The 14737-nt window shown below is 36.9% G+C and overlaps 2 protein-coding genes across 2 annotated transcripts; one reads left to right on the top strand and one right to left on the bottom strand.

Annotated features, from left to right (window-relative positions):
- Positions 1-4655: 4655 nt before the first annotated feature.
- Positions 4656-6443, bottom strand: LOC127847132 (uncharacterized transmembrane protein DDB_G0285607-like). Its single transcript, XM_052378791.1, has 3 exons — positions 6059-6443; positions 5127-5365; positions 4656-4846 (listed from the first exon to the last, which is right to left on the bottom strand). The coding sequence occupies exons 2-3, from the start codon at positions 5359-5361 to the stop codon at positions 4803-4805; spliced, it is 279 nt and encodes a 92-aa protein (XP_052234751.1). The 5' UTR covers positions 5362-5365; positions 6059-6443; the 3' UTR covers positions 4656-4802.
- A 2490-nt stretch (positions 6444-8933) lies between these two features.
- Positions 8934-9569, top strand: LOC127848028 (ankyrin repeat and SOCS box protein 8-like). Its single transcript, XM_052380313.1, has one exon. It carries the CDS (start codon positions 8934-8936, stop codon positions 9567-9569), a length of 636 nt encoding a protein of 211 aa, XP_052236273.1.
- Positions 9570-14737: the final 5168 nt, after the last annotated feature.

Here is a 14737-nt window from a genome sequence, read left to right as displayed (position 1 = left end):
TGACCCATATATTTGACCTTGAAGGATGACATTGACCTTGACCTTTCACCACTCAAAATGTGCAGCCTTATGAGATACACATGCATGCCAAATATCAAGTTGTTATCTTCAATATTGCAAAAGTATTCATAAAATAAGCGATTTGGGCCACATATATTTGACCTCTGACCTTAAAGAATGACCTTGAAATTGACCTTTCACCACTCAAAATGTGCAGCTCCATGAGATACACATGCATGCCAAATATCAAGTTGCTATCTTCAATATTGAAATACTGCAAAAGCATACATTAAATTAGCGATTTTGACCCATATATTTGACCTTTGACCTTGAAGGATGACCTTGACCTTTCACCACTCAAAATGTGCAGCTCCATGAGATACACATGCATTCCAAATATGAAGTTGCTATCTTCAATATTGCAAAAGTTATAATAGTTTAACCAAGGTTAAAGTTTTGTGACACACACATACAATGACTGACTGACAGACAGACAGGCCAAAAACAATATACCCCCGATCTTTTGATCCGGGGGCATAAAAAACAATATACCCCTATCTTTCGATCCGGGGGCATAAAAAGAAACTAAATACGAATGCAATGCTTTAGAACCTTTTTTTTAAAGTAGTGAAGTTGTAGGCAAAATTCATGTTTGGAATATTGGGATTGGGAAACTTCATAAATTATTTTTATTTAGCATCTCTAAATAGTTCTAACACTAAATCTGGTACATTAAACATGCAACGCATTTTTGCCAACTCATGGTTATCTTCTATGACACACACAGACACTCAATACTTAGGGATTCAGGGAAATATTCATTAAGTTATTTTTGCAACACTTCTGATACCATGTTTTTACGCCCCCTTTCGAAGAAAAGGGGTTATAAAGAAAAGGGGGGTATATAGTTTTCGCATTGTCCGTCTTCAGTCTGTCTGTCAGTCTGTCACACTTTTTGTGTGTGCTCTCTATTTCAAATAGTTTTCATCCTATCTTTACCAAACTTGGTCAGAAGTTGTATCTAGACAATATCTAGGTCAAGTTCAAATATGGCTCATGCCGGGTCAAAAACTAGGTCATGGGGTCACTTAGTGCATTTCAAGGATTTAGCATGGTGTCCGCTCTCTAATTGAAGTAGTTTTCATCTGATCTTTACCAAACTTGGAAGTTGTATGAAGAAAATATCTAGGTCAAGTTCGAATATGGGTCATGCCGGGTAAAAAACTAGGTCACGGGGTCATTTTGTGCATTTCAAGGATTTAGCATAGTGTCCGCTCTCTAATTGAAGTAGTTTTTAGCTCCACTGGCCAAAGGCCAGCGGGGCTTATGTCATGGTCCCGTGTCCGTCGTGCGTGCGTTAACTTTTCCTTTAAACATCTACTTCTCCTAAACTACTGGTCCAATTCTGATGAAATTTCTCAGGAATGTTCCTGAGGTAAACCTCTTTCAAATATGTTCAAATTATGCCCCTGGGGTCAAATTTGACCCTGCCCTAGGGGTCACAAAATTGAAAATTTGCTTATATAAGACCTATTTTGTAAAAACTTTCAAAATCTTCTCGTCCATAACCATTGGGCCTAGGGCTACCACGTTTGGTATGTAGTGACATCTAATAGTCCTCTACCAAATTTGTTCAAATTATGCCACTGGGGTCAAATTTGACCCTGCCCCTGGGGTCACAAAAATGAACATATGCTTCTATAAAGCCTATTTTGTGAAAACTTTAAAAATCTTCTTGTCCATAACCATAGGGCGTAGGGCTACCAAATTTGGTATGTAGTGACATCTAATAGTTCTCTTCTTAGTTTGTTCAAATATGCCCCTGGGGTCAAATTTGACCCTGCCCCAGGGGTCACAAAAATGAACATACGCTTAAATAAGGCCTATTTTGTGCAAACTTTAAAATCTTCTTGTCCATAACCATATGGCATAGGGCTACCAAATTTGGTATGTAGTGACATCTAATAATCCTCTATCAAATTTGTTCAAATTATGCCCCTGGGGTCAAATTTGACCCTGCCCCGGGGGTCACAAAAATGAACATACGCTTAAATAAGGCCTATTTTGTGCAAACTTAAAAAAACATCTTGTCCATAACCTAAAGCATAGGGCTACCAAATTTGGTATGTAGTGACATCTAATAGTCCTCTACCAAGTTTGTTCAAATTATGCCCCTGGGGTCCAACTTGACCCTGCCCCAGGGGTCACAAAAATGAACATATGCTTACATAAAGCCTATTTTGTGCAAACTTAAAAAACTTCTCGTCCATAACCGTATGGCATAGGGCTACCAAATTTGGTATGTAGTGACATCTAATAGACCTCTTCCAAAATTGTTCAAATTATGCCCCTGGGGTCAAATTTGACCCTGCCCTGGGGGTCACATAAATGAACATATGCTTATATAAAGCCTATTTTGTGCAAACTTTAAAAATCTTGTCCATAACAGTATGGCATAGGGCTTCCAAATTTGGTATGTAGTGACATCTAATAGTTCTCTACTTAGTTTGTTCAAATTAAGCCCCTGGGATCAAATTTGACCCTGCCCCGGGGGTCACAAAAATGAACATATGCTTATATAAAGACTATTTTTTGCAAACTTTAAAAATCTTGTCCATAACCGTAGGGCCTAGGGCTACCAAATTCGGTATGTAGTTACATCTAATAGTTCTCTACTTAGTTTGTTAAAAATATGCCCCTGGGGTCAAATTTGACCCTGTCCCGGGGTCACAAAAATGAACATACGCTTAAATTAGGCCTATTTTGTGCAAACTTTAAAAAACTTCTTGTCCATAACGGTATGGAATATGCTACCAAATTTGGTATGTAGTGACATCTAATAGTCCTCTCCCAAGTTTGTTCAAATTAAGCCGCTGGGATCATATTTGACCTTTCCCCAGGGGTCACAAAATTGAACATATGCTTATCTTGGGCCTATTTTGTGCAAACTTTAAAATCTTGTCCATAACCATTAGTCCTATTTCTACCAAATTTGGTATGTATTAAAATCTTTAAAGTTCTCTACCAAGTTTTTTTTCAAATTATGCCCCTGGGTCAAGTTTGACCCTGCCCCGGGGGTCACAAAAATGAACATATGCTTAAATAAGGCCTATTTTGTGCAAACTTTAAAAACTTCTTGTTCATAATTATAGAGCCTAGGGCTACTAAATTTGGTATGTAGTGACATCTAATAGTCCTCTACCACATTTGTTCAAATTATTCCCCTGGGCTCAAATTTGACCCTGCCCCGGGGGTCACAAAACTGAACATATGCTTATATAAAGCCTATTTTGTGCAAACTTTAAAAATCTTTCTGTCCATAACCATTGGGCCTAGGGCTACCAAATTTGGTTTGTTGTGACATCTTATAGTTCTCTACTTAGTTTGTTCAAATTATGCCCCTGGGGCCAAATTTATATATAAAAATGCTCACCCTTCCAACTTTAAGCGCCCAGTGGGACGAGGGATAGAAAGAGAAAGTCACATGCTTGAGTACATTTCACGCATTGCACGCTTTTTTCGCATAAAAAACAGTGGAGCGATACAGGGCCATCATGGCCCTCTTGTCATCTGATCTTTACTAAACTTGGTCAGAAGTTGTATCAAGACAATATCTAGGTCAAGTTCGAATATGGGTCATGCCGGGTTTAAAACTAGGTCATGCGGTCACTTAATGTGAGTTATACATTAGTAAGGGAGCCAGTGTTAGTATCAAACACAATAGCACCTCAATGTGAGTTATACATTAGTAAGGGAGCCAGGGTCAGTATCAAACACAATAGCACCTCAATGTGAGTTATACATCAGTAAGGGAGCCAGTGTTAGTATCAAACACAATAGCACCTCATTGTAAGTTATACATCCGTAAGGGACCCAGTGTTAGTATCAAACACAATAGCACCTCATTGTGAGTTATACATCAGTTAGGGAGCCAGGGTAAGTGTCAAACATAATAGAACCGCATTGCGAGTTACAGACATCAGTGATTGTAGGTTACGATGTCCATACCCGTCTGTAGATTTGACACCGATTTTCATCGTTTTACATGGAAAAAAAGAGTGGCAAACGGTGGAGTATTGGAACATCAAATTTGATGAAAATTGGTGGAAAACAGTGAAAAAAAAGAGGACAGTGAAGAATTTACATCATCGATGGCATTTGGTGGCATTTTCTGGCAAACGATGGAGTATTGAAACAAAATGCCATCGTTTGCCACCCAGTGGAAAACGCTGTAAAATTTTACATTGTTTTCCACAGACCATGGCAAACGGTGGAGTATTGAAACAAAATGCCATCGTTTGCCATCCAGTGGAAAACGAGGTAAAATTTTACATCGTTTTCCACAGACCATGGCAAACGGTGGAGTATTGAAACAAAATGCCATCGTTTGCCATCCAGTGGAAAACGATGTAAAATTTTACATCGTTTGCCACAGACGATGGCAAATGGTGGAGAATTTGGACAAAATGCCACCGTTTGCCATCCAGTGGAAAATGGTGTAATATTTTACACCGTTTGCCACAGACGTTGGCAAATGGTGGAGCAAGATGTACAATTAGTCATTGTTTTACGGATATTGATGGCACTTTGCATTCTCAGTTTGAATGTCACCTAACTGAAAAAAGGATAAATAAAATACAAATTAGGTAAAGAAATAATGTATAACAATTTATTATTTGAAGTAGACAATGGATATATACACTCTTAACAAAACAGAATATTTCAAGTACTCTAGTGTTTCACATTCCTTCGTTTTATTTCACTCCTCCCTGTACAGGCGGCGGAACAACTTCTTTGCAGCCTTACTGGCATCTGTTATGCCAGTGATGTCTAATAGCAGCTGGGCCTGAAATAAATGTTTACATTAAATTCTGTAACTTTATATACAAAGTTTGAATTCCTTACTTTCCTTTTTGCTCAAAGAAAATTAGTTCTTTTACAAGCACTTTTCTGTGACATAATAAGACATTATAATAATTTTACAAATTACAGAGTAAAGATAAAATTGATTGAATCTGTTATAAGTGAATTGAGATCAGTAAGCAATAACTAATGCTTCAGTTTGCCACAGCATACTGTAGCTTTAAGTTATATACTTTTTGTAATAATTACTTTTGTGTACCCACCATAATTATGTCCTGTTGACAGGTAGGTCTTGACAATCTGGTTGAGGATCTGGTTGTTGTTGCTGGATTTGTTTTTGCTGCGGTTGTTGTTACTGGGGTGGTTGTTGCTGCTGCTGGGTTGATTGCTGCTGGAGTTGTTGTTTTCGCTGCTGCAGTGGTTGATGCTGTTGGAGAAGTTGCTGCTGTTGGAGAAGTCGCTGCTGAAACTGTTGCTAATGCTCTGTAAGTCGGCCATCAAGCTGTCGAAAAAAGTATGACAAACCATAGAAATCAATAAATCTGTAGTCATCTACCCTTAATATTGAAGTCCTACTGGTTACTCAAATAAATGTAATTTTGATCTTATATCACGTTTTGAATAAGTCAATTTAGTAGATAAATTGTCAGGTTGCGGGATAGCTCAGTCTGTAGAACACCAGCCAAGTTAATGATCACTTTTTGCTCAGGTTAGATTAAAACTAAACAAAATTATGACAAAATATATTTAACACATTATCTTTTATTTTAACTTAATTTGTTGGAATGATAAGTACAAATTTAATATTGCTACAATTATAATAATGTTTAATTCTAATTTCTATTGGTATGAAAATGCACAGTGAAACATAAAAATTTAATTTATTAATTTATTATTATAAACATTAACATCATTAATGAGCATTGAGTGCTCATCATGCACAGCACAAAACTCCCTTTAAGCATCTGTTCCCTAGCATGATAAACTTCCAATACTACATTCAACCTTATTAATTTCTACACATTAGGTCTAATTACTTCCTTAATCAAGCTGCAAACTGCACTTATTGTAAATTCGTATTACATCATTTAAATTAATATTTGCCATAAATATCACATCAAAAAAAATTCTACAATGATGACATAAGAAGCATTAATTTTAAGGAATATTTAGAAATATTATGAAAAGCACAAACCTTTAGTTGTTGTTCTATTCCTAGACAGACTGCTGAAACACTGTATTCATCACTCTTTAACAACACTTCATGTCACTATCCAAATGATATTAATTATACATAATTATTTTAAGAAATTGTTGGTAATGGAATAACTCATCTCTACTGTTTGTGAAATTAATTTAGTTTCATTTTAACAACAAGTTAAACCTGTATATTTTCTAACATGTGTACCGGCCAGTATTTCAAACCAAGAGGAAAACCATCTGTGTTTGAATTCAGCCAATCAGAAAAGGCTGTTAAGCCAACAACACACAGTGGTTATCAGATAGTTTGTAAACCTCAGCTGTAGTTGCTGTAGTTTGATATTCAGAGAGAGTGTATGTAACTTGAACAGGGTTAAGAAATTTTTATTTGTAGAAATTGCTTTGCAAGTTACAACAACTACCACTGCTGCTACAACAACAACAACAACTGCTGCTGCTGCTACTGCTGCTGCTACTGCTGCTGCTACTGCTGCTTCTACTGCTGCTACTACTGCTGCTACTACTGCTGCTTCTACTGCTGCTACTACTGCTGCTACTACTACTACTACTACTACTTCTACTACTACTACTACTACTACTACTACTACTACTACTACTACTACTACTACTACTACTACTACTACTTCTACTACTACTACTACTACTACTACTTCTGCTACTACTACTACTTGCAACTACTACTGCTACTACTACAACTATTACTACTTCTACTACTATCACTACCACCACCACCACCACCACTGATACTACAACAACTACAAAACTGCTATAACAACAATAACTACAACAATAACAACAGCAACTACTTCTACTTCTACTACTTGTACTGCTGCTGCTGCTGCTACTACTACGACGACAATGACAACAACGACGACACCACTGACTACTACTACTGCTACTACTGCTACTACTGCTTCTACTACTTCTACTACTACTACTACTTCTACCACCACCACCACCGCTACTGATACAACAACAACTTCTCCTACAACTCCAACAACAACTATTACTATTACTACTACTATGTTTACAACTACTACTACTGCTACAACTTCTATCACTACTACTACTAGCTTTACTACTGCTGCCACTGCCTCTGCTACTACTAATACTTCTACTACTACTACTACTACCATCATACCACTACATCCGCCACCACCACTGATACAACTACAAATGCAACTGCTACTGCTCTTACAACAAGAAACAGCACTCAGATTTGTTTTTTAATGCCTATGTCTAGAATACTTGTAAAAATGACAAACAGTGTTTTCCGCACACATCTGACTTCTGAAATAGCCTGAAATAACTAGTCCTAACTTTCCCCAAAAGTGTATTTTCCGTGTACAAAATCAAGCTTTGTGCAAACAAAAATCTACTTTCCGCCTATAAAAACCAAATGTTCGCAAAAATATGCGGACAAATTTTCTTGAGCATCCGCAATCTCATAAAAAAATCAAATATCCGCACATTTCAGTCTTTTTCCCCATTATTCCGCATATTTTCTTCATAATTCCGCATATTTCTGCATATTTTTACTAGTTTTCCGCTTGGAATTGCGGAAAATGTCATTTAATTATATGAACATTCAATTTAAATTAAAAGAACTGTTTTTCGTTTTCTGTTCTGTCAGAGAGCATTTTGTTTGAAAATGTTCTAAGTTTTTTTTCCACCGTTTGCCACTCAGGTTTTCTTGCAAAATTTTCTAAGAGCCATTTTCTCCTATTCAAAATGTACATTTTCCACTTCAAAAAATGACAAAGTCCTATTTTTCACCGTTTGCCATCAAATTTCCACCGTTTTACATCGAATGCCACTGTTGATTTCCATCGATTAGTGGAAAACGATGGCATTTTACCATTTTCCATCGAATTTTCACCGTTTGCCACACTTTTACATGGCAAATGGTGGCATTTGGTGGAAATCCGTGGCAAATCTAGAGACGGGCAATGTTGTAATAGTCAGTAGACAATTTGACAACATAATTGAATCATTGATACAATGTTGTACAATCTCCACCAGGCTGTCATTGATAATATTAATATAATACTTCTCTGGATACTGTAAGCTGTACACTTGTATTTTCACACTGCAGAAATTTTCCTGTCACATGCACATACTTGGTTATTTTATTCTATGACATTCTATCAAAAAATGCTGAGATATCGGTTATGTTATCACATACGATATTAACAAACTTATCAAGAGCTACATATATAAGTTTCGTTGGCTACCGTCACCAGTGTATGATCCTGAACTGAACAAGAATGAGAACTGATTGGCTATTACAGATGACACACAGCTTGTTGCTTGTGAAATAAACACTGACATACAATGTAGTAAGCTGTAGTAATACATACAGTGGCCAGATACCTGTCTACTAAATCATGGTGCCATCATGATGTGGAATCTCAGCATCAACCTCCCTTCTCACACAGCTGTCGAAACTGAGTAATTGTGCTTGTTCATATAGACAAAAATATTAAAAATGAAAATGACATGAGGTGTTATATGTTCTAGGTTATGTTTCAGGTGATTTACTATGCTGGCTATGACAAGAAGTGTAGTATGTTTTATGTTATGTTTCAGGTGAATGACTATGATGGCTATGACAAGAAGTGTAGTAATTATAGGTTATGTTTCAGGTGAATGACTATGATGGCTATGAAGTGTAGTATGTTCTAGGTTATGTTTCAGGTGAATGACTATGATGGCTATGACAAGAAGTGTAGTAATTATAGGTTATGTTTCAGGTGAATGACTATGACAAGAAGTGTAGTATGTTCTAGGTTATGTTTCAGGTGAATGACTATAATGTCTATGACAAGAAGTGTTAGATGTTCTAGGTTATGTTTCAGGTGAATGACTATGATGGCTATGAGAGGGCTGCACTGCATTACGCAGCTGAGCGTGATGTGTTCTGTGTTGAGCTCCTACTGGAGAGCGGGGCAGACATCAACATCCCCGACGGCAACTGTGACACGCCTCTTCACTGGGCAGCCTTCAAGAACAACATACAGTGTGTGAAGCTGTTGCTCCAACGAGGGGCCAAGGTAGACCCACTGGACTTTAACAATGATACACCATTAGCTTGGGCAGCAAGGAAAGGTCACGTGGAGGTCATCAGTGTCCTCCTGGACTATAATGCCGATCCCCACATAGAGAACCTGCGCGGTCTCACCCCAGTCGACAAGTGTATCCAGGTTCAGATCAGTGGACTCAATACAGACAATGACAATGACTGCCTGGGGCTCATGCTTCGAGCCTCCTGGAAACTTGAACTGACAGATGCACAGCAGGAGTCTATTAAAGGGGATAATCGCCTCAGTGACTTGTTGTTACCCAGGATTGTGTCTCCGAGCCCGCTACAGAGCCATTGTCGCTATCTAATACGCAAGGCGTTAGGGTGCAGATTTTTACCCAATGTTGTCCCTAAACTTCCTGTTCCACAGAGACTTCAAGATTTTATATCACTGAAATGCTGAGGCAATACAAATATTTCAGCACTCTGTCCTTTTCAACTTTAATTTTCACTCACATTGTCTATTTTCAGACAAATTTAAACGGCTTTGAGACATTGATAAAAGTAAATTTGCTTGAAAGTTTGAGACGAAAGCTGATTGCACAGATGATCGGCCTCGAGCTCAGACTGCAACAGTTGCTTGTAATGCATAGGTTCTGATTCTCCTCTCATGCAGTCAATAAAACATCACTTACTAGCAAAGAACCAGAATGAAAACAAATTACGGAAATAATAATTGCATTCCATACATATTTGGGACACAATTACATCAATATGCACATTTTATGAGAGTTTATTGACATTTCCTATTTGTCTTATACCTTTGTTCAGCAATATTATTTTACATGTTATCTTTTAATGTATCAAGTAATTTTATAAATCCCCCTTTTAACTTTGATTGATTCAGTGTAATTGTTATCATTAGGAGTAATGACATCATTGTCACAGGTAGTATTTGTGTGTTTGTACTTCCTATTCAAATCAGACACTTTTCCAAAGCACTGTAATATGTGAATATAAAAATCTTCAATCAACAAATGGACATTACTTTTGTTTGCTCTCCGTTGGATGGGATTATAGATTTGCTGTCAGTCTGTCCATCTGTCCACTAACTAAACACTAACTAAAAGAGGACTAAATATATTTCAACCACACTTGATATTCATATACATTATAAATATGATAACTGTGCAAGAACTTTCATGTTTGTGGAAGTTCCAAGTTTAGATCACACTAAATATAAAAAGCAATTAAATAGTGTGCTAAGGACTTAAGATATTCTGGATAAACCCATGAAGAGACATGCAGGGTCAATGTGCAATATTTTTTTACCAGACATCAGAAATCTGGCCCAGATGTCTTAAATATAGTTCAGCCTCGTTGAACAATAACTGGCTAAAGTCACTTATTAAATGGATATATATTACTATTTTATAGTTGATGGTATTTTTTGTGTATGATTGATTTTAAGTTCACATATAATTTCAAATTAAAGCTTGTAATATCATTGCCATGAATTCTTTGCACACTTTATTTACCTGAATATAATATACCGTTAAAGCTTATTTGGTTAAAGGTGGCTTAAAATCTTAGTACTGATGTGACAAATAGACATTGGATTTGATTATGAAACATTACACATAATATATAGCTTAAGTGTTACACATGTACAGCTTATGGGAAACAATGAAGGTGATTCACAATCTTTAATCAAGTTTTACTGGAAGGGTACTCCAGTATTGCTGGCAATACTGATAATGTCTTGTTTCACATGTCATGTAGTCTATATATGTTAAGTGTCAATAGTTTGATATATACAGGATCTGGCACTAGTTGTCATATCATACCATATTTTATGAAACGAGTTCAGGAATTGTGTTAGTAAGCGAGCCTTTGGCGAGCTTACTAACGAATTTCCTGGACAAGTTTTATAAAATATGGTATGATATGACGAGTGTCAGATCTTTTTTATGTCTCCCACCACTATAGTGGGGGACATATTGTTTTTGCCGTGTCTGTTGGTTGGTTGGTCTGTTGGTTTGCGCCAACTTTAACATTTGCAATAACTTTTGCAATATTGAAGATAGCAACTTGAAATGGCATGCATGTGTATCACATGGAGCTGCACATTTTGAGTGGTGAAAGGTCAAGGTCATCCTTCAAGGTAAAAGGTCAAAAAAACTAAATCAAAGCAGCGCACAAGGGGACATAGTGTTTCTGACAAACATATTTTTTGTTATCACATGCTTTTAAATGAGCAAATTAAATAAATATTTACGCAAACATAATGATTAATCCCGACTGTTGTTTACATTTCGTGACATCATTTGACGTGGCAATGTCATTTCAGCAAAATAACAAAATGCGATTGGTCAATAAACGAAAACTAAGCCAATGAAAACGCTTAAAAATGTTGTATTACACATGTGTAATATAAAAAAATATGTAATGGTTGTATTACATGGGAAACAGGGTATAGCATCTGATTAAAACCGGGGTTGAGCCCTTTTGGATAAGATGTGTTGTTTTTGTGTTGGGTTGGTGATCCATATGTTTGGCTAACCTGAGCACTATGTTAGCTATTGGAAAATTGTGATGCACTGCCCGGGCTTGAGTGCATCAACTGTTTTCTTCCAACATCTTCTGAACTGCTGGGCAGACTTTGAGGAAACTTGACAGGAATCCTCTATGATAATGGTTCAAATGGTTCTTGTCCATTTATTAATAAGGTCCAAAGCTTTAATACTGGTATCTGCCATGGGTATGTAACATTGACATTGTGGTCTCATAAAAAGTCTCTTTAAATTAGGCCACTTGGATCAAAATTGGTCTCCACTCAGAGGTCACTTCTTTTAACACCTATAGAGAAAACCTGAAAACTTCTGCCCCTGTGGTATCCCATCAGTTATATATAGCACAATAAATTAAAATCTCTGCAACTGAGCCCCAAACCAGTGGTCTCCAATAGTATACTGCTGACCTACAGCTTCTAAGTTGAACATTCAAGGATCCTCAGCTCATCTAGTTCTAAACATTGTTGTCCAGAGAAATCAAGACAGAACATTATCCCTTCAATTGTTCACATGTGTATGCATTGAACAATGATTGGCAACTGCGTTGTCTAAACAGCAACGAAAATAGAAAAATAGATTCAATGTACAATTATTTCAGCTCCTAATTATGCAGTACTATGTTTACATCAGTGTAAGTATGAACCCAATTATTACAAAGACAACCTGGATGTAATCTAAATCTTCATGTAAGAAATCAACAACCTTTAAAATTATTTGTATACAAGTTATATGAATGTTAAAGCCTGTAAATTACTTTAAATTTGTAATAACCAATCATCCGAAATGTATGTATATCTCAATTTGTAAAATAATGCCTATTCAACTATTTTACAGTCTGCCTTGTTTGTGAAAGACTCGGTTACATTTTTCCACAGGTTCAGGCCATGAGTAATGTATTGCAAGTTAATTGTATCCTTACAACACAAGATGCTCACACATCTAAAATTCATCTTTTTACATGTAAAACTTCCAAAAGGTCACACATGGCCTAGTTTGTGATCATGTCCAATTGCAATATTACAGATTTAAACAAGAGATGTGTTTGTCAGAAACACAATGCCCCCTTTTGCGCCTCTTTGAAGCCATAAATTTGACCTTTGACCTTGAACGATGACCTTGACCTTTAGCCACTCAAAATGTGCAGCACCATGAGATACACATGTATGCCAAATATCAAGTTGCTATCTTCAATATTCAACAAGATGCGTTTGTGAAACACAATGTCCCCCTATATGACGTTTGACCTTGTAGGATGACCTTGACCTTGACCCTTCACCACTCAAAATGTGCAGCTCCATGAGATACACATGCATTTCAAATATAAAATTGCTAGCTTCAATATTGCAGAAGTGACATTACATGAGCAATTTTGACCCATATATTTGACCTTGAAGGATGACATTGACCTTGACCTTTCACCACTCAAAATGTGCAGCCTTATGAGATACACATGCATGCCAAATATCAAGTTGTTATCTTCAATATTGCAAAAGTATTCATAAAATAAGCGATTTGGGCCACATATATTTGACCTCTGACCTTAAAGAATGACCTTGAAATTGACCTTTCACCACTCAAAATGTGCAGCTCCATGAGATACACATGCATGCCAAATATCAAGTTGCTATCTTCAATATTGAAATACTGCAAAAGCATACATTAAATTAGCGATTTTGACCCATATATTTGACCTTTGACCTTGAAGGATGACCTTGACCTTTCACCACTCAAAATGTGCAGCTCCATGAGATACACATGCATTCCAAATATGAAGTTGCTATCTTCAATATTGCAAAAGTTATAATAGTTTAACCAAGGTTAAAGTTTTGTGACACACACATACAATGACTGACTGACAGACAGACAGGCCAAAAACAATATACCCCCGATCTTTTGATCCGGGGGCATAAAAAACAATATACCCCTATCTTTCGATCCGGGGGCATAAAAAGAAACTAAATACGAATGCAATGCTTTAGAACCTTTTTTTTAAAGTAGTGAAGTTGTAGGCAAAATTCATGTTTGGAATATTGGGATTGGGAAACTTCATAAATTATTTTTATTTAGCATCTCTAAATAGTTCTAACACTAAATCTGGTACATTAAACATGCAACGCATTTTTGCCAACTCATGGTTATCTTCTATGACACACACAGACACTCAATACTTAGGGATTCAGGGAAATATTCATTAAGTTATTTTTGCAACACTTCTGATACCATGTTTTTACGCCCCCTTTCGAAGAAAAGGGGTTATAAAGAAAAGGGGGTATATAGTTTTCGCATTGTCCGTCTTCAGTCTGTCTGTCAGTCTGTCACACTTTTTGTGTGTGCTCTCTATTTCAAATAGTTTTCATCCTATCTTTACCAAACTTGGTCAGAAGTTGTATCTAGACAATATCTAGGTCAAGTTCAAATATGGGTCATGCCGGGTCAAAAACTAGGTCACGGGGTCACTTAGTGCATTTCAAGGATTTAGCATGGTGTCCGCTCTCTAATTGAAGTAGTTTTCATCTGATCTTTACCAAACTTGGAAGTTGTATGAAGAAAATATCTAGGTCAAGTTCGAATATGGGTCATGCCGGGTAAAAAACTAGGTCACGGGGTCATTTTGTGCATTTCAAGGATTTAGCATAGTGTCCGCTCTCTAATTGAAGTAGTTTTTAGCTCCACTGGCCAAAGGCCAGCGGGGCTTATGTCATGGTCCCGTGTCCGTCGTGCGTGCGTTAACTTTTCCTTTAAACATCTACTTCTCCTAAACTACTGGTCCAATTCTGATGAAATTTCTCAGGAATGTTCCTGAGGTAAACCTCTTTCAAATATGTTCAAATTATGCCCCTGGGGTCAAATTTGACCCTGCCCTAGGGGTCACAAAATTGAAAATTTGCTTATATAAGACCTATTTTGTAAAAACTTTCAAAATCTTCTCGTCCATAACCATTGGGCCTAGGGCTACCACGTTTGGTATGTAGTGACATCTAATAGTCCTCTACCAAATTTGTTCAAATTATGCCACTGGGGTCAAATTTGACCCTGCCCCTGGGGTCACAAAAATGAA

The sequence above is a fragment of the Dreissena polymorpha genome, chromosome 10 (genome assembly GCF_020536995.1).
Source record: "Dreissena polymorpha isolate Duluth1 chromosome 10, UMN_Dpol_1.0, whole genome shotgun sequence".
In the NCBI taxonomy this organism is placed as follows: Eukaryota; Metazoa; Mollusca; class Bivalvia; order Myida; family Dreissenidae; genus Dreissena; species Dreissena polymorpha.
The sequence above is the reverse complement of the archived record's forward strand: the minus strand, read 5'-3'. Positions and strand labels throughout refer to the sequence as shown.